Source organism: Hyperolius riggenbachi, chromosome 10 (assembly GCF_040937935.1).
Source record: "Hyperolius riggenbachi isolate aHypRig1 chromosome 10, aHypRig1.pri, whole genome shotgun sequence".
NCBI classification, from domain to species: domain Eukaryota; kingdom Metazoa; phylum Chordata; class Amphibia; order Anura; family Hyperoliidae; genus Hyperolius; species Hyperolius riggenbachi.
Window position 1 is genome coordinate 34,032,761 of NC_090655.1, and position 26,807 is coordinate 34,059,567.

At 45.1% G+C, this 26,807-nt stretch overlaps 2 protein-coding genes across 2 annotated transcripts in view; one reads left to right on the forward strand and one right to left on the reverse strand.

The window, feature by feature from the left end:
- Positions 1-98, reverse strand: part of LOC137536636 (olfactory receptor 6F1-like) — a 55,650-nt gene extending 55,552 nt beyond the window's left edge. Inside the window, exon 1 of the mRNA XM_068258886.1 lies at positions 1-98. The gene's annotated coding sequence lies outside the window, so the exon portion shown is untranslated.
- Positions 51-25,937, forward strand: DNAJC12 (DnaJ heat shock protein family (Hsp40) member C12). The gene is made up of 5 exons (XM_068255370.1): positions 51-196; positions 15,227-15,305; positions 21,149-21,288; positions 23,812-23,998; positions 25,122-25,937. Exons 1-5 carry the CDS (start codon positions 116-118, stop codon positions 25,214-25,216), a joined length of 582 nt encoding a protein of 193 aa, XP_068111471.1. The 5' UTR covers positions 51-115; the 3' UTR covers positions 25,217-25,937.
- Positions 25,938-26,807: the final 870 nt, after the last annotated feature.

Consider the following 26,807-nt stretch of genomic DNA (forward strand, 5'->3'; position numbering starts at 1 on the left):
CTCTTTTCATGTGCCAATAGCAAGCAACAAGTGGGGAGCTGCCCAGTCAAATAAAGGATGGTGTAGCCCAGCTATTAGATTAGAGTACCCAGCTGTGCTGATCCTGTTACAAGAGATGGATGCTATTCTGAACTGCACTGAGGAGTCCCTGGGGCCAGATTATTACACCCTGCTGGGATGTGATGAGCTGTCCACAGTATGTATCTATCCTATTCACATTGCAGACTGTTTACTCATGTTATGCTCCTCATCTATTTCTCTGTCAGTGTGTTGTATGCCTCTGTACAGCTGTGGATTTATATAGGTGCACACAGAGCACATCTGGTATATGGAGTGTGTGGGGTGTGTGTGTGTGGTGTGTGTGTGTGGTGTGTGAGGTGGGGTGTGTGGTGTGTGTGTGTGGGTGTGTGTGTGTGTGTGTGTGTGTGTGTGTGTGTGTGTGTGTGTGTGTGTGTGTGTGTGTGTGTGTGTGTGTGGGGGGGGGGGGGGGGGGGGGGGGGGGTTGTAATGCAGCTAATTTAAGGCGCAGGAAAGAAAGAAAACAAAGGATTGCACATTTTTACAGGGTGCATATCATTTATTTATTTATTTAATTTTATAAAGTATGTGATTCATCCACAAAAGGATATTTAAAGGACAACTGAAGTGAGAAGAATATCGAGGCTGCCATATATATATTTCCTTTTAACCAATACCAGTTGCCTGGCAGCTCTGCTGATCTATTTGCCTGCAGAAGTGTCTGAATAACACCAGAAAGAAGCTTGCAGGTAATCTTGTCAGATCTGACAATAATGTCAAACACCTGATCTGCTGCATGCTTGTTTAGGGACTATAGCTAAATGCATTAGAGGCAGAGGATCAGCAGGGCTGCCAGGCAACTGGTATTGCTTAAAAGGAAATAAATATGGCAGCCTCCATATTCTCACGTCAGTTGTCCTTTAAAGGCAGTCTGCAGTGAGAGGCATATGGAGGCTGCCATGTTTATTTCCTTTTTAAACAATACCAGTTGCCTGACTATCCTGCTGATCTGTTTGGCTGCAGTAGCATGAGTCGAGCACCTGAAATAAGCATGCAGCTAATCCAGTCAGACTTTAGTCAGAACATCTGATCTGCATGCTTGTTCAGGGTCTGTGCCTGAAAGCATTAGTGGCAGAGGATCAGCAGGACAACCAGACAATCTGTATTGTTTAGAAGTAAATAGATATGTCAGTCTCCATATTCCTCTCACCTCACTTGTGCTTTAATAGGGCAGTAACATACACAATCTGGAATCCCCATTCATTAATTTCACTCCTCCAAAATTGGTGATAGGTTCAATCTGACATTACTGACAACTGCACGTTGTACTGTTTTGTTTTGTTTTTTTGTTTGCTTGTTTTTAAAGGATACCCGAAGTGACATGTGACATGATGAGATAGACATGTGTATGTACAGTGCCTAGTACACAAATAACTATGCTGTGTTCCTTTTTTCCCTTTCTCTGCCTGAAAGAGTTAAATATCAGGTATGTAAGTGGCTGACTCTGTCCTGACTCAGACAGGAAGTGACTACAGTGTGACCCTCACTGATAAGAAATTCCAACTACAAAACATTTTCCTAGGAGAAAATGGCTTCTGAGAGCAAGAAAGAGGTAAAAAGGGGAATTTCTTGTCAGTGAGGGTCACACTGTAGTCACTTCCTGTCTGAGTCAGGACAGAGTCAGCCACTTACATACCTGATATTTAACTCTTTCCTGCAGAGAGAGAAAAAAAGGAACACCGCATAGTTATTTGTGTGCTAGGCACTGTACATACACATGTCTATCTCATCATGTCACATCACCTCGGGTATCCTTTAACTTTTTGCAGTTTTTAATTGTATAACCCCAGCAGATAAGGAGTGGGACAGATGGATGAAATGTTTGCACGGTTTTTCAGCGTATGGTTTGAAAATGAAATGTTTTACGTAAACATATCTACCGTTTCATCCACAGTAGCCAAATTACTGATTTTATGTCAATTTGAATTGGGTACCAGAGCTGTGAGATTGCCGTTGCTGTGCAGCCCTCAGCTGTTCCATGACAGGTTACATATTTGCCTTCTACGTTAGTCATGCAGGATAATTGCACCGGTTGTTTTATTTTCCTTGACGTCAAAGAGGGTTTCATTACTTTGCTAGGCAATACTCACCATCCGCTGCTTCACCAAAGAATACAAAGCATCAACGCAGCAGCAACAAAAGTGCTTATCCTGGGCTACAGTCTCTAATAGGATTTATGTATACAAAGGGGCTGGTTCATCAGGGCAAGTGCAAAGAAAACGTAACGTATAGCGAACAATCATAACGTTTTTAGGGTACTGACGTATTATACCGTCTGAAGAGTTTGGAAGTTCCTTGTTTAAGTTCTGTTTGCTCCACTACCAAGATTTAACCCTTTTTGAAAAGCTGAAATTCCTGGCTTTCCATTACACCAGGTCCTGTGTCAGTGTAATGCTCTATTTCCAAGTTAAAGGGCTTTGAAGGAGGGGTGCCCCCTGCATCTTGAGAGGTGAAGAGGGTGTATAGCTGGGCTGCTCTTTTATCTTAATAGAGTCTCAAGCCCCAGCCAGTAACACACAGAGAGAGAGGTCAGGAGGGTGTAGCTTGTCTGCTCCTTCGTCCTCTGTAATGAGACCCCCGCGACAGAAAAGGACCTCCCCGGGGATGCTGCTGATCATCAATGTCAGGTTTGTCCGGTACTTCAGCAATCACGCTTTGTGCAGCAAAGATGCAGGGGGCACCCCTCCCTCAAAACCCTTTAACTTGGCAACGGAGCATTACACTGACACGGGACCTGGTGTAATGGAAAGCCAGGACTTTCAGCTTTTCAAAAAGGGTTACATTTTGGCAGTGGAGAAAACAGAACTTAAAGAAGAACTGTAGTGAGAGGTATATGGAGGCTGCCATATTTATTTCCTTTTAAGCAATACCAGTTACCTGGCCGCTCTGCTGATCTATTTGGCTGAAGTAGTGGCTGAATCACACCAGAAACAAGCATGCAGCTAATCTAGTCATATCTGTCAAAATTGTCAGAAACACCTGATCTGCTTGCTTGTTCAGTGTCTACGGCTGAAAGTATTAGAGGCAGAGGATCAGCAGGATAGCCAGGTAACTGGTATAGCTTAAATGGAAATAAATATGGCACCTTCCGTACATCTCTCTCTATTCTCCTTTAAACAAGGAACTGCCAAACTCTTCAGACGGTATAATACGTAAGCACCATTTTTTTGGTTTTAAAGTAAGCTAGGATTATGATTGGGTAATCTTGAGAAACCTGCTTTCTAAAGCCTGGTACACACATCAAATTTTGATTGGCCAATCACTGGTCAATTTTACCACCTACATGGAGATGGTAAAATTGACAGTGAATGGCCAATCAAAATTGATTGCGTGTATGCACTTTTAAAATGGAATGTAGGAAGTGTTACGCCTAGACGATTATTATGGACTGTAAAATGATTGTCAGTTGCAGCCTCAGATTAAGGGATTCCTCACACTGAAAATATAATACTAAAATGAGGTACCTGAGGTGCGCTGCTGCACCAATGATCAGCAAAGCAACGCTAGCAAGTCAATAAAATACAATCACCTCACACACTCATTCTCCTGTAAAAAGATTTTTTCCTTTCACTGCAGGAGAGTGAGTGTATGAGGTGAGTGTATGAGGTGAGTGTATGAGGTGAGTGTATGAGGTGAGTGTATGAGGTGAGTGTATGAGTTCGTAGCAGGATCTTGCCACATATTTATGTTCACTACCAATTTGTATGTACATTTTTACTTTCAAATGCATTTCCTTTGGAATATAACTGATCATTTTATTGATATGGTAGCATTGCTTTGCTGATCATTGGTGCAGCAGGGCACCTCAGATACCCCATTTTTGTTTTACCTTTAGAATGCAATGGCTTGTGCTGCTGTACACTAAACGTAATGACCCTCCACAAACCAACTAACTTCTGTTCATAATGGCATAGGTATGTATGTTGGCTGAAAGGAGATTCCCGTCAAAAGCAACCTCACAAATTATCTTCTTTACTGGATCAAATAATCCATCTTTCTTTATTGAGCAGTCATAGCTGTAGAAGCCCTTCAGAATCCTAACCCTTTTTAAATATAAGTGTAGACCTTGCCATAACTACTTCCGGTGGTAAGATATTGCGCATCTTAACCACTCGTTGTCAGGGGCGTCTCTAGCCAATTTGTCACTCCAGGCGAGAAAACCTCTGGCGCTCATCTCCCCCCCCCTCCCCCCGCATGGTGCCCCCTGATGAGAATAATCGTAATGCAGCGATGTTTCACCATAAAATAATCGTAACGCAGCAATGTTTCACCATAAGATAAAAGTGATGTGGCAATCTTTCACCAGAAAATAATCATAACGCAGCAGTGATTCACCAGAAAATAATCTTAATGTGGCCAGCGTTCACCAGAAAATAATCGTAATATGGCCAGCGTTCACCAGAAAATAATCTTATGTGTCCAGCGTTCACCAGAAAATTATCCTAATGCGGGCAGCGTTTTCACTAAAAATGTATAATTACCTGTAAAAAGAAAAGCATTTACTCTCCTGCAGAAGACTCCTCTCCCTGGGCGCAGCTCCCCCGACGATCTTCCTGCAGCAGCGCAGCCAGCCTCCGAAAGTCCAGCGCTGACAGGCAGAGCAGGGCTACGGGAAGATGGCGCCAGAAGCCCTCTACTGGAGACACAAATAGTCTCCAGTACACCCCGCTGGTAACTGTAAAATTGCTAGGACCTCCTTGTGGACGTCTATATGGGTGTAGCAATAACCACAGCAACTGCTATGGGGCCCTGGAGCAGAGGGGGGTCCAAGTGGTAATTGGTGTGTTCACTAAATATTTTCCTGTGTTGCCTCCCTCTGTCCACCACCAACCCCCCCACCCCCCAGATGTCTCCTTGGGGATGACAGATGATTGCCAAGTGCGAATGGTGGTGCCGTAGTATGGAAGCCTCGGCTGTTGGCTTTCGGATATTATTCCCCTATACTTCCAGAACCTGTTTGAGCCAAAACCAATTCACTCAGGTGCAGTTAACGGGTATGCACGGACTGGTATATAAAACAGCGTGCGGTCACACAGAGGTGCAGTGAACAGGTATGCCAGTGACTGGTATATAAAACAGCGTGCGGTCACACAGAGGTGCAGTGAACAGGTATGCCAGTGACTGGTATATAAAATAGCGTGCGGTCACACAGAGGTGCAGTGAACAGGTATGCCAGTGACTGGTATATAAAACAGCGTGCGGTCACACAGAGGTGCAGTGAACAGGTATGCCAGTGACTGGTATATAAAATAGCGTGCGGTCACACAGAGGTGCAGTGAACAGGTATGCCAGTGACTGGTATATAAAACAGCGTGCGGTCACACAGAGGTGCAGTGAACAGGTATGCCAGTGACTGGTATATAAAATAGCGTGCGGTCACACAGAGGTGCAGTGAACAGGTATGCCAGTGACTGGTATATAAAACAGCGTGCGGTCACACAGAGGTGCAGTGAACAGGTATGCCAGTGACTGGTATATAAAACTGCATGCTGTCAAACACAGGTGCAGTGAAAGGTATACAGTGACTGCTATTACAATACAATGTGCAGCTGTCACACACAGGTGCAGTGAAAGGTATACAGTGACCATGGGCGTCCGCAGAAATTTTTCCAGGGGGGGGCAAGAAGGGGAGGAAGAAGTGGTGCGGTGCGCGCAGCGCCGAAAGCGTTGGAGAATTTGTGCGGCGCGCATAGTGCGCCACGCCGAAAAATGGGTGTGGCCATGGACCAGAATGTGGGTGTGGTCATGGGTGGAGACAAATTTACATGAACTTAGCAATGTGGGACATTAGATTAAGACAGTGGTAGGGGACCTTTTGGAGGCCGAGTGCCCAAACTGCAACCCAAAAGTCACTTATCTATCGCAAAGTGGCAACAGCAATTTAAACAAAATACAAACGTTTTAACTCATACATGAACACTATGGAAAATCCAAGTTGAAAATAAACTGTGAAGATAAACAATTTCATCCATCCTACTCCTGAAAAATGTATTCTTTTTTTAGAACCTCCCAGTTTTATTTTCTGTTTTAAAAAGCTAAAAAAGTAGGTTTAATGCTATTTTCTCATATGATAAGGATTCAGCTTTTCCCATAGTCTCGCTGTTAGCAATCATGTGACCCTCAACAAGACAAATTCAGCAATCATGAGGCCCCTATCAAGACAAATTCAGAAATCATGAGGCCCCCAACAAGACAAATTCAGCAATCCTGAGGGCCCCAAAAACACAAATTCAGCAATCATGAGGCCCCCAACAAGACAAATTCAGCAATCATGAGGCCCCCATCAAGACAAATTCAGCAATCATGAGGCCCCCATCAAGACAAATTCAGCAATTATGAGGCCCCCAACAAGACAAATTCAGTAACCATGAGGGCCCTAACAAGACAAATTCAGCAGTCATGAGGCACATAAAAAGACAGCATTTCACATAAATAGGCAGAATGCCCCCTTAAAGGACACCCGAAGCGAAAATAAACTAATGAAATAAACTATTGTATCGCTCTTCCTTCTCCTAAAAATGACTTTTTAAGATATTCCACAGTTTTATTTTATGTTTAAATCTACTTTTTAAGTTTTAACTGTTTTATTGTTTTTGCTCAATGACACATTCATTAAAGCATGCCACAGCTAAAAATCTATGAACTATTGACCCTTTTTTATCGCTTTACTGCTCTCAGAAGCCATTCTCTGCTAGGAAAGTGTTTTATAGTTGGAATTTTTTATCAGTGAGGGTCACACTGTAGTCCCTTCCTGTCTGAGTTAGGACTGAGTCAGCCACTTACATACCTGATAACTCTTTCAGGCAGAGAAAGAAAGAAAGAAACAAACACAGCATAGTTATTTGTGTGCTAGGCATGTCCATCTCGTCAAGTGGCTGGATAGTGTAATGGTTAAAGGATACCCGAACTGACATGTCACATGATGAGATAGACATGGGTATGTACAGTGCCTAGCACACAAATAACTATTCTGTGTTCCTTTCTTTCTTTCTATGCCTGAAAGAGTTAAATATCAGGTATGTAAGTGGCTGACTCAGCCCTGACTCAGACAGGAAGTGACTACAGTGTGATAAGGAATTCCAACTATAAAACATTTTCCTAGCAGAAAATGGCTTCTGAGAGCAAGAAAGAGGTAAAAAATGGGAATTTCATATCAGTGAGGGTCACACTATAGTCACTTCCTGTCCGAGTCAGGACTGAGTCAGCCACTTGCATACCTGATATTTAACTCTTTCAGGCAGAGAAAGAAAAAAAGGAACACAGCATAGTTATTTGTGTGCTAGGCACGTAACATACACATGTCTATATCATCATGTCACATGTCAGTTCGGGTATCCTTTAAGGGCTCTGCCTCTGACACAGGAGACCTGGGTTCAAATCTCAGCTCTGCCTGTTCAGTAAGCCAACACCTATTCAGTAAGGAGTTGCTTGGGCAAGTCTCCTTAACACTGCTACTGCCTACTGAGTGCGCTCTAGTGGCTGCCTCGCAAGCGCTTTGAGTCCGACAGGAGAAGGGCACTATACAAATACTGCAATTATTATCATGTCACTTCGGGTATCCTTTAATATGGTAGACACCTCTCACCTGGCTTCTGAATTCTCCTCTACTGGCTGCTGTGCCTGGCTGGCCTGGCAATACTGTTTTTGGCTGGATTGGGGGTGATGTGTGGGCTGTGGTCTGGCTGGCAGTGATGCTGTGGCTGAACTGGCTGGCGGTTATGCTGTGACCTGGCTGGCGGAGATGCTGGGCTATGCTTGGCTGGTTGAAGTAAATGCTGGCCTGACTGGTGGTGATGCTGTGGCCTTTTTGACAGGGATTCTGGGCTGGTTGGCTGGTGGTGATGCTGGGCTGGCTGGCCTTGATAGTTTAGGTAGTGACAGATGCCCCCTAGTTTAGGTAGTGCCAGGAGCCCCCCAGTTTAGGTAGTGACAGGGCCCCACAGTTCAGGTAGTGACAGGAGCTCCCCCCCCAGTCCATTTAGAGACAGGTGTCCCCCAGTTCAGTTAGTGACAGGTACCCCCCCCCCCCCCATTTAGGTAGTGACAGGTGCCCCCCAGTTCAGGTAGTGACAGGTGCCCCCCAGTTCAGGTAGTGACAGGAGCCCACAAGTTCAGTTAGTGGCAGGTACCCCCAGTTTAGGTAGCGCCAGGAGCCACCCAGTGTATGGAACATAACTCTGTAGCGACAGGGACTGTAGCAACATAACTCTGGAACATAACTCTGTAGCGACAGGGACAGCGGAAAAAGCACCGGTGGAATTTGCATACCTGAGGCCTCCCGCCTCAGGTGTGCAAATTCCACCGGTGCTTTTTCCGCTGTGTGTCTGTGTACAGAGTGTGTGTGTGTGTGTGTGTGTGTGTGTGTGTATGTCTGATAGTTGTGGTGGTGTTGTTAGGTATAGGTTGGTGGAAGGTCGGTGGTAAGTGTAGGTGGGGGAGGGTTAGTGTTAGGTGTAGGTAGGGGGAGGGTTGGTGGTAGGTGTAGGGAGGAGGAGGGTTGGTGGTAGGTGTAGGGAGGAGGAGGGTTGGTGGTAGGTGTAGTTAGGGGGAGGGTTAGTGTTTGGCACTGAAGGGCACCAGGAGGGCAATAACAGAGCTGATGGCTGGAAGAATGGCAGAGCTGATGGCTGGAAGAATAAATCCTCTTCTACCCCTAGTGACAGGTACACTTTGAATGTATGCCAAAATATACACACACACACACACACACACACACCACACTGACACACACAGACACAGGCACACTGACACACACACACCACACTGACACACACAGACACAGGCACACACACACCACACAGACACACACACTGTACACACATACACCACTCTGACACACACACACCACACTGACACACACCACACACACTATACACACACACACACACCACACAGACACACACACTGTACACACAGACACCACTCTGACACACACACACACACACACACTGTACACAGACACACCACACTGACACACATACACACGCACTGTACACAGACACCACACTGACACACACACACACACACACACACACACACACACACACACACACACACACACACACTGACACACACCACACTGACACACATACACACACACTGTACACAGACACATACACCACACTGACACACACACTGTACACAGACACATACATACACCAGACACACACACACACACTGTACACAGACACACACACATACACCACACTGACACACACATCTAATCAACTCCCACCCCCCTTACACATAATGAATGCCTGAGGTGAGGGGGGGAGGCAGTTACACTGAGGGCTCTACCGCGCAGGGAGACTTAGAACACCTACACAGTCATAGCCGGCCTTTGATATGAGTGACCGGAGCGGTCGCTCAAGGCGCCAGCTTCCAAGGGGGCGCCTATAGCTGGTTGCCTATACTGAGGGCATCTACACCTGATTTCCTATACTGAGGGCACCTATAGCTGGCTACCTTTACTGAGGGCTCCAACACCTGACTTCCTATACTGGAGACACCTATAGCTGGCTACCTATACTGAGGGCTCCAACACCTGACTTCCTATACTGAGGACACCTATAGCTGGCTACCTATACTGAGGGAGGGCGCCTACTCCTGGCTACCTATACTGGAGGCACCTATGCTTGGCTACCTATGGGGGGGATGGAGACCTTCAACTGACTTCCTATACTGGGGCAACTATGCTTGGCAACCTATATTGAGGGCACCTATACATGAGATCCTATACTGGGGGCACCTATATCTGGCTACCTATCTATACTGAGTCTGAGGGCGTTTTGGAGGGGGAAGGGCGCACTGTGGCTATAACGCGTGGTGCAAATTGTCAGTGCTGTGCTATCATTCTAAATGGGGGAGGAGGCGGCTAACTGTCCCACTGATTTTTTTTTATTAATATTCCTGAAAGGTTCTAGCCTTTATTTTTAAGTGTATTCATGATAATGCACACTTTCCATCCATTCATGGTTATTAATAGTATTTTTCTATTATACAAATGTGACGTGTCACGGAGATCTGTCCATTTGGCATGATGTGTCACAACGTCAAAAAGGTTGGGAACCACTGTTCTAGGAAATATCTCAGGTGAAAAGGGGAATTGCATATGGGCCTGTGTGTGTATATGTTAGAGTGACCAGACGTCCCGGATTGCCCGGGACACGTCCTGGATTCGGGGTCCGCTGTCCCAGGCTTAATGAGGTCCCGGGAAACGTCCCGCTTTCAGCAGCGGAACGTCCCGGCCTCGGGACTCTGGCCACTCTCTCCTCAATGAACTGGCAGCGGCGTCTATAGACGCCGTGCCAGTTCATTGCCTGCAGCCCCGCTCCAGCCTCCTCTTCCGGTGTCTGTTTCCGACACCGGCAGGCGAGCAGGGCTACGGCAAGATGGCTGCCGAAGCCCTGTACTGGAGACCTATTTGTGTCTCCAATACAGGGCTTCGGGCGCCATCTTGCCGTAGCCCTGTCGGCGCGGGAGAGAAGAGCAGAAGGAACAAGACGGTCCCGGGACGGAGCAGCGCGCCAGAGGCCGGACACTTCTGCCAGGTGAGTAAATCATTGCTTTCTTTTCCAGGTGAAATGTTTGCCCGCATTAGGTTTCTTTTCCAGGTGAAATGTTTGCCCGCATTGTTTCTTTTCTAGCGAAATGTTTGCCCGCATTGCGTTTCTTTTCTAGCGAAATGTTTGCCCGCATTGTTTCTTTTCTAGCGAAATGTTTGCCCGCATTATTTCTTTTCTAGCGAAATGTTTGCCCGCATTGCGTTTCTTTTCTGGTGAAATGTTTGCCCGCATTGTTTCTTTTCTAGCGAAATGTTTGCCCGCATTGTTTCTTTTCTGGTGAAATGTTTGCCCGCATTGTTTCTTTTCTAGCGAAATGTTTGCCCGCATTGTTTCTTTTCTGGTGAAATGTTTGCCCGCATTGCGTTTCTTTTCTGGGGAAATGTTTGCCTGCATTGTTTCTTTTCTAGCGAAAGGTTTGCCCGCATTGCGTTTCTTTTCTGGGGAAATGTTTGCCTGCATTGTTTCTTTTCTAGCGAAATGTTTGCCCGCATTGTGTTTCTTTTCTGGTGAAATGTTTGCCCGCATTGTTTCTTTTCTAGCGAAATGTTTGCCCGCATTGCGTTTCTTTTCTGGTGAAAGGTTTGCCCGCATTGTTTCTTTTCTAGCGAAATGTTTGCCCGCAGTGCGTTTCTTTTCTAGCGAAATGTTTGCCCGCATTGCGTTTCTTTTCTGGTGAAATGTTTGCCCGCATTGTTTCTTTTCTAGCGAAATGTTTGCCCGCAGTGCGTTTCTTTTCTAGCGAAAGGTTTGCCCGCAGTGCGTTTCTTTTCTGGTGAAATGTTTGCCCGCAGTGCGTTTATTTTGTACCGACATGTTGCCCGCATTGCGTTTATTTTGTACTGACATGTTGCCTATTGCGTTTATTTTCTGGTGTCCGGGGTAACTGTTACTACATTTATTATTTAATGGTCATAGATGGCTATGTTTGCTGCTTTGGGGTTACGGTATACTATTAGCATCACACAGTTTCTGCACACCTATGATGCAAAGTCTCGTTTGTCCACATCATGGCGTAAACACTGCTTTCTTATGCCTCGCTGTTACATCATTACGTTAGCTCCGCCCATACAATGTCATGGCCACGCCCATTTTTTCGGCGCGCAACCCCCCCCCCCCCCCCCAGTCTTCGCCGCTGCGCGCTCAGTCCTCCCCACTTTTCGACGCGGCTCCCCCCCCCCCACGCCCCCCTCCCCCCCCACGCCCCCCTCCCCGTCCCAGGTTGGACCCACAAAAATATGGTCACTCTAGTATATGTGCGTGCGTGCGTGTGTGTATATGCACGTGGGAAGAGGATGAAGGGGGGGGGGGCACAAAAGTCAGGTTTCGCTCAGGGCGCTGTGAGACCTAAGGCCGGCCCTGTACACAGTTATGTGATTGGGAAGGGGACATGCTCACAGACGTCTCTCTGCTGCAGCTTTACAGCCTCTATTACCCCCCTCCCCCATACCTTCGTCTTGCAGCAGAGTACGGGCGACAACTAGCCATTCAGTGCACGTGAAGTTTGCCTGGCTGGCTGGTGAGGTCATGTGGAGGAGCTCACTGCTGCCTGGGGATTCCTGTCTCTTGTCAGATGCTGAGCACTGTGCAGTGCCAGACTTCCAGAAGTTCCCGTGTCCCATGATGGCTTGGATGACAAGCAAGTGGGGCCACTTCTCCTAGACCCAGGCAACACGCAAGAAGTCGGCACCGCTTCCTGCTGTTGCCTAGCAACAGTAATGCTACAGTCTCTGCAGAGCCTGTCATCTGTCTGATGATAGCGCTTCAGTGCATAGGTACAGGGACGCAGGGGGACTCTGTGGAGGGTGGGCACCGGGACTTATTCACCTGCCAACCCCCCGCCCAGTGCACGGGGAGAGTGGGTGGGTGATGGGCAGTACAGCAGCAGCCTGTCAGCCTCGGGGAGCAAGTGGCAGCCGCGGCTTCAAACACTTCTGAGTTCGGGTGGCTAGGGGGGGCAGCAGCTGGCCAGGGGGTGGCGTCTGCCCCATTTTGCCAGACGTAGGGACGCCCATGACAGTGACTGGTATTACAATACAATGTGCAGCTGACACACACGCACGCACACACACACTGAAAAGGTATGCACGGACTGGTATTACAATACAATGCACAGATGTCACACAGGTGCAGTTAACAGGTATGCAGTGACTGGTATATAAAACTGCGTGCTGTCACACACAGGTGCAGTGAAAGGTATGCACGGACTGGTATCTAAAACAGCATGCAGCAGTCACACTAGGCACTGAATGTGCTGGGCCTGGCACAGTATAGCAATTAGCAAGGGCAAGCTGCGACAGACAAGGCTGTATATGCAGTGTCAGTGGGCCACACAAAAAAAAAAAAAAAATCAAAAAAAAAAAATCACAAGAACATTAGCTCTTACAAGAGCTGTTTTGGTGGTGCTTTTTCAGCAACAAATATCAGCAAGGAGCAAGCTAACAAGAGCCTAACCATCGCTTTCCCTATCTCTCCAATGTCTCTCCCTTTTCTCACTAATACAGCAGCACGCAGAGTGAGAACATGGCCGACGCTGCTGCCTTATATAAGGGGGTGGGGGTCCCAGGAGGCAGTGCAGCCTGATTAGCCGCCATGTGTCTGCTGACTGTGATGTAGAGAGTCAAAGTTTACCCAATGATGTAGTATAGGGGGAGGGTCGAACTGACAAAGTTCGTGATCCGATCCGAACAGCGTTCTTCGCGCGAATAAGTTTGCATGCGAACTGTTTGGGACAGCTCCACTGGATTGTATAATCTTACCACTTCTATGTAATATGGGACTACCTAAAGTATCAATTCAAAGTGTATTCAATCAGTTTACCCTTCCACCACATAGATTTGGTAAGATTGTATCATTGATGGGTACATTCAAAGGCTCTGAGCACCTTATTTTAAAAATATATAAAACGTAGCCCCTCCCCCGCCAACAAGGAGGTTTATAAATTATGTGGACTTTTGTGGGGGGCAGTGTTAATTTACTCACCTACAGGGGGCTGCTGCTCAGCCCCACCCTCCATCTATAGGTGGACATCCATCTTGCTGTTGGTACCGCTGGCTTGAAGTGCCAAATGATGTTGAGCAATTCACCAACTCCCATTGCATGCGGGAGATTAAAAGTACTCCGAGCACCTCTCATAGGCATGCCTTTAAGACTTCGACCAGTACTGCAAAGTATTTAAAAATGCATACCTTTCTGTAGCATGTGCTCTCCTCTTTCCTTTGATGCCTGAATCACCATTCTACGCCAAATAGTTTTCATTCAATTGTAATTTAAAAATCGCGGCTGCCATCTTGGCTATGTTATAACTTCCGGGTCACCCCTGTCTTCTCTGTTAGAGAAGTGCATCACTGAGAGAAGCAGGAAGAGGAAGTGACACGCATGGCCATTGCAAGACGCTCCTCCAGAGGGGTCATAGCACGACTTTGTTGGAAGTTGTCTGGCTTAAAGGCATGCCCATAAAAGGTGCTCGGAGTCCCTTTAAGTCATTTATGTAATCACATCTCCCAGCATGCACTGTGGTGGCCGGGGAAGTTCAACATCACTGCGGGCAATACAAATCTGCAGTTCTCCGCCAACAGCAGCAAAATGTATGCCCTCATATAGACGGGGAAGGGAGGGGGGCGGGGATAAGGGAGCAGCATCCCGCAGGTAAGTAAATCAACCCTGCCCCCAACAAAAACCTGCATCATAGGGGAGGTACGTTTTTAGATATATTTTGGCTGATGGTGTAATGGTTAAGGGCTCTGCCTCTGACACGGGAGACCAGGGTTCGAATCTCGGCTCTGTCTGTTCAGTAAGCCAGCACTAATTTAGTAGGAGACCTTAGGCAAGTCTTCCTAACACTGCTATCTTGTCTAATTTTTCTTGTGACAACTGTTGAACACAAAATACAAGGCCATGTCTGGCTACATGTCGGTAAGCAGTGGCTGCATGGTGTAATGGTTAAGGGCTCTGCCTCTGACACGGGAGACCAGAGTTTGAATCTCGGCTCTGCCTGTTCAGTAAGCCAGCACCAATTCAGTAGGAGACCTTTGGCAAGTCTCCCTAACACTGCTACTGCCAATAGAGCGCGCCCTAGTGGCTGCTGCTCTGCTCTGGCGCTTTGAGTCCGCAAGGAGAAAAGCGCAATATAAATGTTATTTGTCTTGTCTATTTTTTATATATTTTCAAAATAAGGCGCTCAGATGCCTTTATGCTACTGAAGGTAGATTACTGGTTGCCATAAATGTCTGGACTTTTCTGATCTGTGTATGGCGGTGAACGTCCAGTGAAGAGCAGGTGATGAAGGGAGGATGTGTGCAGCGCTGCTGCTTGTCTCCTGCATATTTTACCCGTGTTGTTTCCTGTAATGATTTCCTGTGCTTTTATCTGCTCTGTTATCAGGTGAGGAGCAGTGACTCAGGGAAAAGCTCTTCTCCATAAAAGCAAAGGCAGTGGAAAATGAATCCTGACAGGTTCCCGGGGCTGTGTGGGGAGAGTCGACCATTGTCAGGATACATACAGATTGTTCTATAGGACAGTAGTGTTTATAGACCGTGTCATGGCCACTCATGCTGTGGGATTTTTTTTTCTCTTCTTTCCTCCAGGTGGAACAGATTCTGGCAGAATATAAAGTCAGAGCTCTTGAATTGCATCCTGACAAGCACCCCGGAAAACATGCAGCAGGTAAATCCATGATGTCAGGGGCATAACCAGAAATCACTGGGCCCCCTGCAAAACTTAGGAAGGGCCCCACCCAGGTAAACTGAGACCCAATGTTAGTCAGTTGGCTAGTGCACACTTGAATGTGTTTTCCCCATGCAGATAAAAACAGACAGCAGTGAGGCACTGGGAGAACTTTCTATATCAATTACATTAGCTTCTGTGATAAAATGTGCATGTTTCACACATACAGACGCATGGTGTGCAGAAAACGCATACAGAAAACCGACATACGAGTGTGCTCCCGGCCTCAGCTTATTACACTCACTCTGTCCATCTCTGATGGAGCAGAACTGGCTCTGCAGACTTCTCCAGCATCACTACAGTACACAGCACTTGGGGAGGGGGTGGAGAGGCTGGGGGCTGGGTATTGTACACGAGACCCCGCTGCACACTGAATAGGGACTGTCTACAAATCTGTGTCTACAAAATTTTGTATGATTAGTTATCAGTGGCTGAACAGATGCAGTCATTAGAACCATTGTGAGAGAGCAGAAAGCTTTTTCTCTCCCTGCCCAGACTCCTCAAGCATCACTACCTTACACAGCACTTGGGTAGGGGTAGAAAGGTTGGGGGCAGAACAATGCTGTACACAAGACCCCACTGAACACTGAATAGTGACGATCTGCAAAACGTTGTAGGATTCCTTATCAGTGGCTGAGCAGAAGTCATTAGAACAATTGTGCAGAGATCAGAAAGTATTTTTTCTCTCCATGCCCTTAGTTGTCAGTCTCTCAGGACAGGAAAATAGACTTCTCCCCCCCCATGGGGCCCCCTGCTGCTTCTGGGCCCCCCAGCGGCTGCATCCCTTGTAGGGTCTGTTGTCAGGCCCCTGCATGAAGTCACAATGACAGCATAATACACTTTGGGCCTGTGATGACCTCACATCTGTGTCAGTGCAAAAGTATAAGCTTAGAATAGGAGACAGTCGGGTTTTTAGTCCTAGTTAGTCTTGTACATTAAATGGGCAGGATTAATGACGCTGGGGGTATGACCTGGGCATTCAGTAAAGGAAGCCTCTGTCCATGTCTGCCAGCTTGAGTAAAAGTGTAGTTTAAATCTTATACATAAAACGTATTCAAAAGCTTATTTTGGCTTCATGGGAACAAAGTTTAAGGCTGTGTTCAGTGGCTTTTGGGCTTCCTGTAACAGCGGGAACACAAAGGAATGGGAAAGCAGCACTGCACATTATCTGCGCATTGCATCATGTACAGTGAAGCATACGGTCAATAGAAAGTATGTGTTATCGTTAGCGTTACCATCAGGCCCAGATTTACATCACAGGAGCCTATAGGCACAGATGTCCTGGCACCCTGGACTGTGCCCTCCATTGACCTACAATCCCCCACTGAACTGCACTGCAAGTGTGCTGACTGTCCCAGCTGTCACTTCTCCCTTACTTCCCTTGCCTGTCATAGGTAGCTACTAAGGTGCCCCTTAGTATTAGGTAGCCAGAAGTACCCTCAGTATTAAGTTGCCCCAGACTGAAAGGAGACCTCGTCAATGGAATGCCAAGAGTTGGGTGAGTAACCTCTCATTTACACTTGTCTCAGGACTCTGCATAGGGAAGAAGGGATGGAGACGCAAGGAGCAGAGTGAGCTGCCTTTCTTTCATCAGACACCTGTAGGCACTTGCCTACAGTGCCTTATGGTAAATCTGAGGATGAAATAATAATAAAAAATAAGCAGATATTAGTCTGGATATTTTGTCTCTGTGGCAGGCAGTATGTGAAAGGGGATCTTCCCAATAGACACCCATGCAACAATACATATTGGATAGGAACTTTAATTACTCCTTGGGGTTGGGGGGCACTCTAAGGCCACATACAGACATCAGACCATAGTCTTTGGAAAATGAAAGATCACAGACCAATCTTACCACCCTTCATGTAGTATGAGAGCCATACTCTACACAGTCTTTTCTATGGAGCTGAACTCCACATCAGAAGAAAATCATTGCAAGATGCTGCACACACAGATGCTGTACAGACACAAAAGATCAGTATCTGCAAAAGATCTGTTCCTGCCAAAAATCCATTCCTGCAAATTGCAATGATAGTCTATGAGATCTGCAGATCATCATACACACATGATTTAACTGACATTCATCTGCAGATCTGCAGATCTGAAAATCCATCCTGGTGGATCTGATCTGCAGATGAATGTCAGTTAAATCATGTGTGTATGATGATCTGCAGATCTCATAGACTATCATTGCAATTTGCAGGAATGGATTTTTGGCAGGAACAGATCTTTTGCAGATACTGATCTTTTGTGTCTGTACAGCATCTGTGTGTGCAGCATCTTGCAATGATTTTCTTCTGATGTGGAGTTCAGCTCCATAGAAAAGACTGTGTAGAGTATGGCTCTTATACTACAGGAAGGGTGGTAAGATTGGTCTGTGATCTTTCATTTTCCAAAGACTATGGTCTGATGTCTGTATGTGGCCTAAGGTACATTTAGGAAATGGCTTAGGTTTAAAATAGAATAAATTTGGCTCACCTCTAAGGCTTCTTTCCCACTATGACATTGCATTAGATGACACGTTAAGGTCACATAACGTGCCCCTAACGCAACGCCTGGTGGTGTTGGAGCAGGACGCTGCCAAGAGCCGTGTTACAAGCAGCTCTTGGTGTGCCTGCTCTGTCGGATGCGCTGCGGAGACCACGTGAGCGGAGCTCTACGCATCACGTGGTCCCGCCAGCCAATCAGCGGCCGCTCCTGGAAGTAAACACTGCAAGTGCAGTGAATATAAAGTAGCCATGTGACTGGCTACGTAGCGGCCTCTCCCCGCCTCCTCTCCGCCCACAAAAAAAAAACACCCATACTGAGCATGTGCAAACAGTCTAACATAGAACGCACAGTATGCTGCACTTCAAACGAACGTGTAGCGTTACTGTGTAACGCAATGTGGGCACTATGAACAGCCCATTGATTTTTCATTGCTGTGCGGTGGGGTGCGTTACAGGCTGCTCTAACGTGCGCCTGTAACGTCTCACTGTGAAAGCAGCCTAACAAGAAAGGGCAAGACCAATGGATGTAAAAATAATAACCTTTAATGCAAGTCAGACACTCACAAGATAATGCATTTCGTCGATCACAGTCCGCTTCCTCAGACAAAGTGAAAAAAGTGTCCTAATCTGTGCACGTAACAAGTTGGTACCGCCTATTCTCCTTCTTGAGTATTCTAGGAGACTAGGGCCCATATGCAATCACTTTTTCTCCTAAGGGATATTTTCAAACTTGTCAATAAATTGCCTTTGAAGTCACCAGCAAGCAAGAAAATACTTAAAATAGTTTTGATAGTACTTTTCCACCTACTTTTTGGTACTTTTTCATTTGCAAAGTGCAGGAAAGTTATTCAAAATAGAAGATGAAAAATTGTCTCCTAGGAGTGAATTGCATATAGGCCCATGTGCCTCTGCTCACTTCAGGACACACAACATTCCCCAGTGATGCATCTTGCCAGAAGTAAGGCCCTGTTCACATCTGAAAATAGCAAAACACTAGCGCTTATCGCTAGCATTTACACAGGTGATTTTACTGCGATTTTTACTGCGGCATTTACACGGGTGATCTTACTGCGATTAGCACGGTAAAATCACTGGACACTTCTGCAATTTCAGAGTGATTGCTTTATAATCACTGTACCAGGATCGCTTCTGAATCCCTCCAACAATGCTGCAGGTAACACATTTGCATTGCCGCTAGTCGCAAAAAACCCGCTATCAGAGCGAATCGCGGCAGTGAGAGCACTGCCATAGGGTAACAAAGCACTAGCCCTTTAAAGGAATACTTAAGTCATCAAAAAAAAAAATATGACTTCTACTCACCCGGGGCTCTCCTCCTTGCGTTCCCGGCCGCAATAGCATTATAGATGGCGCTATTGCGGGCGGGAACACGGCTAATTAGCCGCGTTCCCAGCCTGTCGGCCGGTGACGGCCAAACCGGAAGTGCCCGCCAGCGAGTCCAGGCGCATCGGAGGGACACGGAAAGGGCACCGTTCAGCTGCAGAGGGCTGAGGAGAGCCCCGGGTGAGTAGAAGTCATATTTTTTTGATGACTTAAGTATTCCTTTAAAAAAGGAATCACCCGCTAATCGCTTAAGTGTGAATGAGCCCTAAAGATGTTGCTACCTGTGATAAATTTAGTGATGTAAATCAGGGTGAGGAAAGATTTTGCCAAGGGCAGAACACTGACTAGATAAGTAAGCAATTTTATTTCACACTTACTGTTGGCTTTCTCCAACAATCCCCCCCCGTCTTTCAGATCTTTTGGCGTCCCGATAGCCCTTTGTTGTGCTTCTGCAAGATCTCCAGTCATGCCTACTGCACATGCGTGGTCCCTTCTGCGTGCCTCCTTGATTGGGCTCCTGTTGCCAGAGCATTGTGCGCGTGCACGGTTCCATCTTTTGAGAGCACACAGGAAACTCCCAGAAGCAGGAGCATTCAAGGAGGCTGCGCATGCGCAGTAGGCGCAACCAGAGTTCCAGTCGCAGATCTTTCAGAGCTGGCATCAGTGCAATAGAAGGGATTTGAGGGACCCTGACATACTATTTGGGGGGGGGGACTGGAAAATGCCTCATGTAAAAATCCCTGTCTTTCTTTTTTTAATTTCTGGCGTGAATAAAATTTTATTCTGTAAAAGTCTTCTTTAACCACTTAATGGTTTTAGTAGTAGTATATCTACTCCCCTTAAAACGTAATCTAAGCCTCAAGGGAGTAAATATACGTACTCTGCCGAAATCTCCACTGTGAACTCTCCTGCTCGCCCGTGTGTGTGATCCTGAACTTGTTCTTGCTGCCACCCGTTAGACTGGAGATCAATAAATGGGAATGCAGTTCACATTCATTGTTTTAGGTCCCCGTGTCAATGATCGCAGCATCAATGTGATGCCTGTGGTCATTTGTAAACACTGTAATTACCTTTACAATCATTGCTTCCTGTTTTGCGTACTAAAAGCACGAGCAGGAAGCTAATAATGAGGACATTTTGTGGCCAAATAGTAAAATGACACCTATATACATTTATTTGAATAAAGAGACCTACACATAATGTATAATTAACCCCTTACCTCCCACACTCTTCCATAAATACCCACGTGAAACTTTTGCATAAAAAAAAAACACATTAAAAAAAAACAAAAACAAACCATAAATAGTTACCTTAGGGACTGAACTTTTTAAATATGTATGTCAAGAGGGTAAATTACTGTTATTTTTTAAATTATGAGCTTGTAAATAGTGATGGATGCAAAACTAACAAAATGCACCTTTATTTACAAATAAAACATTGTCGCCATACATTGTACTAGGGACATAATTTAAATGGTGTAATAACCGGGAAAAATGGGCAAATAAAATACGTGGGTTTTAATTATGGTAGCATGTACTATTTTAAAACTATAATGGCCAAAAACTGAGAAGTAATGATTTTTTTCCATTTTTGTTTAATATTCCCATTAAAATGCATTTAGAAAAAAATAATTCTTAGCATAAATGTACCACACAAAGAAAGCCTTATAGGCGGTGGAAAAAATAAGATATAAATAATTTTAAAGTAGTAATAAAGTTATTGTCAAATGAATGGGAGGAATGCTGAAATGTGAAAATTGCTCAGATGCATAAGGTGAAAATACACTGAAGGCTGAAGTGGTTAAAATACTAAAAGTAATAAAACCTAAAGATGCAACTCAGTCTATAATTTACCTATAACCAGCTCTGATGCAGTTATTTGCGCTCTGACGCAGTTATTTTCTCTATAACACAACACATGTTAAGTATTTCAATTTGTTTTGCTACTTTTCAGTTGAAGAGTTTCAAAAACTTCAGCAAGCCAAAGACACATTAACCAACGAGGAGAGCAGGGCTCGCTATGATTACTGGAGACGGAGCGGGATTAAAGTTCCATTTACGCAATGGGAAGCTCTGCAGGATTCTCTCAAAATGGTACATTTCCTAATTACTGATTTCTTAGGAACAGTCGTCATTTACCCGACTAGACAAAGCACTGCGTGAGTGTGATGTAGCCACACATGTGCTTACGGTTATGTTTTGCCTGGATTTCATTTGAGCGGGGTGGGTGTGTCATGTGACCCAACAAAGACTATGTTGTGATTGGGGGAAGAGTCTGCTGGCATCTTTCTTTGTTTTGATTGTATAATGGTGTGTTTTGCAATAGTTTGTTTAAATGGGATGAAACAAATTTTGTTCTTCCTCGGAATTTAGCAAATAGACATTTCCTAATCCAAACTTTGTAGTGATTTCCAGATGGGTCACTGCCTGCTCTACAGTAACCCCTTTTGCACGCTCTCTCTGAAGTTGGCAAATAAGCATTTCCTAATCTGGACTCTTCACAGACATGGCTAATGTACCAAATACTTTCAGAAGCAGTTGTACAACAGAGCCTTGTACACATGCTCAAGTGAAGAGCCTTGTACAACAGAATGATTAGCCTTGTACCTTATCCAACTTTATGAAATAAGAAAGAAGGACACTTAAGCCACGCCCCACCACACCCCTAATTATGCCCCCGGCACACCACTAATCACACCCCCAACCACCCCTTTTAACACATACCAAAAAGATTTCATAGGAAAAATATATTTTAGAATTAAAACCACACTGGTCCTTTCAATCCTGGTTCAGAAATAAATCAATTTAAAAGGATGGAAGTCAATTAAACATATGTTTTCATTAGAAAATACATATAATTACACAGATTTTTACATCAGTCCTGAAAGTCCTGAAAGAGGGACAAATAAATAGTGTTGCTCTGTTTTTCCTGATCACAAGGCCGGATTCAGATTCGTGATCGCCTTTTGATCACGGATTCAGTTCCGAATGCACCCGTTATCATGGCCCAAATCCTGGCTCGTGATCACGGATTTAGCAAATTTTATCAAAAAAAACCCTTATAGATTTTGAGAAAATCAATTTTAAAGTTTCAAAGGAAAATAGTATACATTAAAATGTGGTAAATGACAGTTAATGTATTTACATGTATACTTTTTTCCTTTGAAACTTTAAAATTGATTTTCTCAAAAACTACAAGGTCTTTTTGAAAAAGTTTCCACTTTTTCTCCCATCCCAAATTTTAATTATATGACTAAGGGTAATCTATTCCTTCCTTATTTCTGCTTCAGCACCTTTGATTGGTAGTATCCTTCGAAAACGTGTGTGTGTGTATTTTATTAGACTGCACCCAAACCACCACTTCCGAAGTGATTATCAGTTCATTTTCCTATTGGCTGTTTTTCACTTTGCTTGTTGGCACTAGCCTCAAGACTACATCCAGAGTTATGATATTTTGGTGCTAACAGGCCCTAAATAAAGCCTGGTAAAGCTAGAGTAACGTGGGTTAGTATTGCTGTTACCGTAGCAACAGTAGTGTTGCTCGAATACCAAAGGTTGTGCTAGTAGAGTAACTCGCGGTAACCTTCTGCCGATAGTAACGGTAGTGCTGCCATGTTCTGTCTGCGCACAACAATATTACTGCAGCTTCATGCATCAACCCCTATGGACTCTAATATTTAATATATAAAATAATGATTTATGGCAAGCTGACTTCAAGTTTTATTACTACCATATCAACCATATCAAGTTTATGGTCCATGTTTTGTAAGGTGTGTAATGTATGCCCCAACTCCTTTAAAGGAGAACTGTAGTGAGAGGGATATGGAGGCTGACATATTTATTTCCTTTTAAGCTATACCAGTTGCCTGGCAGCTCTGATGGTCTATTTGCCTAAAGAAGTGTCTGAATCACACCAGAGACAAGCATGCAGCTAATCTTGTCATATCTGTCTAAATTTGTCAGAAACAGCTGATCTGCTGCATGCTTGTTCAGGGCCTATGGCTGAAAGTATTAGAGGCAGAGGATTAGCTGAATAGCCAGGCAACTGGTATTGCTTAAAGAGAACCCGAGGTGTGTTTAAAGAATGTTATCTGCATACAGAGGCTGGATCTGCCTATACAGTTCAGCCTCTGTTGCTATCCCAAACCCCACTAAGGTCACCCTGCACTCTGCAATCCCTCATAAATCAAAGCCCTGCTGTGAGGCTGTGTTTACATCTGTAGTGTCAGTCTCAGATTCTCCCCCGCCTCCTGCATAGCTCCGGTCCCTGCCCCTGTCCCTTCCCTCCAATCAGCAGGGAGGGAAGGGATGCAGGCGGGGACCGGAGTTCTGCAGGAGGCGGGGAGAGCAGCAGACTGACACTATAGAGATAAACACAGCCAGCTCTGACAAGCTGTTTGTCAGCAGCGTGGCTGTGATTTATGAGGGATTGCAGAGTGCAGGGGGACCTTAGGGGGGTTTGGGATAGCAACAGAGGCTGGGCTGTATAGGCAGATCCTACCTCTGTATGCAGATAATATTCTTCAAACCCACCTCGGGTTCTCTTTAAAAGGAAATAAATATGGCAGCCTCCATATACCTCTCACTACAGTTCTCCTTTAATATTCTGTTTTTTAGTCCATGCATTGGGCTGTGAAGAACAAGAAGGAAGCCATGCTGGAGGCTCCAAACAAAGTTCCAGACGAAGCACCACATGACATCATAGATGATGAAGAAAAGACCCAACCTACTGACGACATGAACGATCCAGTCTTGGAGAAATCACAAGAACATTTTGATATGCTGTCACCTAAAAGCCCTGAAGGTAACATCACAATGAAAGATCTCATAAAACACCTTTCACTAAGGGTGTACCTACAAAACCAAGACCGATCCCCCCCCCCCCCCCCCCCTTCATGGTGACACCTGGCATCACATCACAAGTGCAGCCTTCATAACCAGATAACGGTGGCTGTCTGAGTCCTCCCCCATCAAGTCTAGTCACCATTCCAACCCTCCTGCAACAACAAATATAGCCACCATAACCTCTCCTTCTACCAAGTGTGCTACCAATCCCCCCTGCTCTGCATAACAGCCTCCTCCAACCCCAAATCAAGGGAAGCCACTACAAATCTCTCCCGCAGTGCAATATACTTTCTTCTACACATAAAATAATAAGTGTGGCCAGCAGAGTCCCGTCTTCCCCTCATAAGAGGTGTGGGCAGGATATCCCCACTCCTCTCTAAGGTGTGGTGCACATCAATATTACCGATACCAATGCCAGCAGAGTACAGCCTTGTACAATTCGGGTGATCCGAAGTACATGAGTAACACAAGCATTACTTTGGATAATAAGCAATATTTGGTTAACTTGCATCACTGTATTGTAACGCGCACGTTGACCATGTATTTGAAGTTTGCACTAACTGCACAATGTGCAGTACTCTTCTACCAACTGGTTTTATGTAGGATTGGGAGTTGGGACTGTGCATACACCTATATCTTGCAGTAGGAGAACAGAGGCGCCAGCAGAATAAAAGTGGATAAAACCTTTAAAATTTGCTAGGAGGGAGTGGTGGACTTACCTCCATAAAGCAGATACGAAAGATTGTCTAAAAAGTAGCAATCACATTTATTCTATAGTACCCCAAAAGTGCAACACGTTTCGCAGGCCGAGCCCGCTTCATTAGGCAATAAACGTGGGGACAAAACAGAATTCCAGCAATAGCAGGTGTAGCGCCTCAGTGGGCTCCACACACACACACTATCTGATTCGGGTGACCTCCATCTGCCCCTCGGTTACACTTTAAGAAGAGGTCACCACAGACACGACACAGAGTCTGAGCTAGTGCTTGTACTTTGCATGGAGGATAACTGAACATAGCATACAGTAAACTATCAATAGCACTGATTTTGCCTCTGAATGGTTTTGATCTTCTCCATTACAGGAAGCTCGGATATGACCTATTGTCTCCTGCGCTTCCGCTGGTCGGCCGAGGCTCCCTCAGATCTGCTTCGGAAATTCAGAAATTATGAAATCTAAAAACATTTACCTCAAGTATTCCAGTGACCGTTCCACAATGTATTCTTTCTACTGTGTATTCTTTCTACTGTGCATAGTGTTACATGTATGCCTTATTTTTGAACCCACGATGTGTTTGTTCTTTTGTGTATAGCAAGGCCAGATTTACCATAAGGCATTGTAGTCACGTGCCTACAGGCACCGGATGATGTAAAGGTGGCTAACTCCCCTCCCCAAGTGCCTTCCTCCCTCCTTCCCTATGCCGAGTCCTGAGCGGACTGTAAATGAGAGGTTACTCACCCAGATCTCGGCATTCCACTGACCAGATCTCCCTTCAGTCGGAGGCAACTCTAGCTACTTAATACTGAAGATAGCTCTGGCTCCATAATACTAAGAGGCACCTGTAGCTAGCTATGACGGGCAAGGGAACTAAGGGAGAAGTGACAGCTGGGCCAGCCAGCACACACGTGGTTCAGCGGGGGTTTGTAGGTTCATGGATAGCGAAGTCTAGGGTGCCAAGACTTCTGTGTCTATAGGCTCCAGTGATGTAAATCCAGGCCTGATGTATAGCATTATATGTATGCCTTAATTTGTTACCATGATGTATTTGTTCTATTGTGTATAGCGTTACATGTATGCCTTATTTTTGTAGCCGCTCCCTATTTCAGAGATATTTTATTTATTACAACACAGTAGTTACTCAGTTTCTTCATTCACTTGTTAATAAAAATACCACTATTTATCACAGCGAAGAAGTGATTTAATCCAGAGAACCTTTTTTTTATCAATTCAGTATTGAAGAAAATATTCCATGCTTTTAGGGACCAAAGCAAACATCTATTTTTGTATGATTCAAATACTATCAACAACTATTAACAGCTTTATGTTTGCTTCTCTCGCTATCCCATGAGTGCACAGATTTTCTGTAAATTCGAATTGATTTTTGCATCAGAATTTTGCCAGAAATTAAAAAAAAAATTAATTCAAGTCAGTATTTAAAATTCTGAGTTGAATAATTTTGCATAGCATTTTGGCACTTGTGTCTCATGTGCATTTCTCAGTAGACACGTCACTTTCATTTTCACATAAATTACAGAAAAGAGCCAAAATGTGAAATCCCTACTTAGTTGGTTTCCTTTTTATTTAACCAAAATTATATTTATGTGTAGGGTCAGTGAGATGCAAATAATTTCAAGTTGATGCAGGATTATACAAGTTTATATAGCTTGAAAATGGACCAATCAAATTTTACCTCAGCAGGATTTGATTGGTTCATGGTCAAGATGCATACATTTGCATAGAAAATGTGCATAATACTGTAGCAACTCAAAATTTGTATCTCATTGAGGGGAATGGTATTTCTGTGTCCCTATTTAACCAGAATTATATTATTGAAAAACAACTATAGTATAGTGCAGTGTTCCCCAACCCTGTCCTCAAGGCCCACCAACAGTGCATGTTTTGTATAAATCCACACAGGTAGTTAATCAGCTCTACTGACACTAATTACCTCACCTGTGCATGTTTGTGGTTTCCTGCAACACATGTAGGCCCCGTTCAGACTGCAGAACGCGGACCGCAACGCATGCGGACCGCAACGCGTACGAACGCA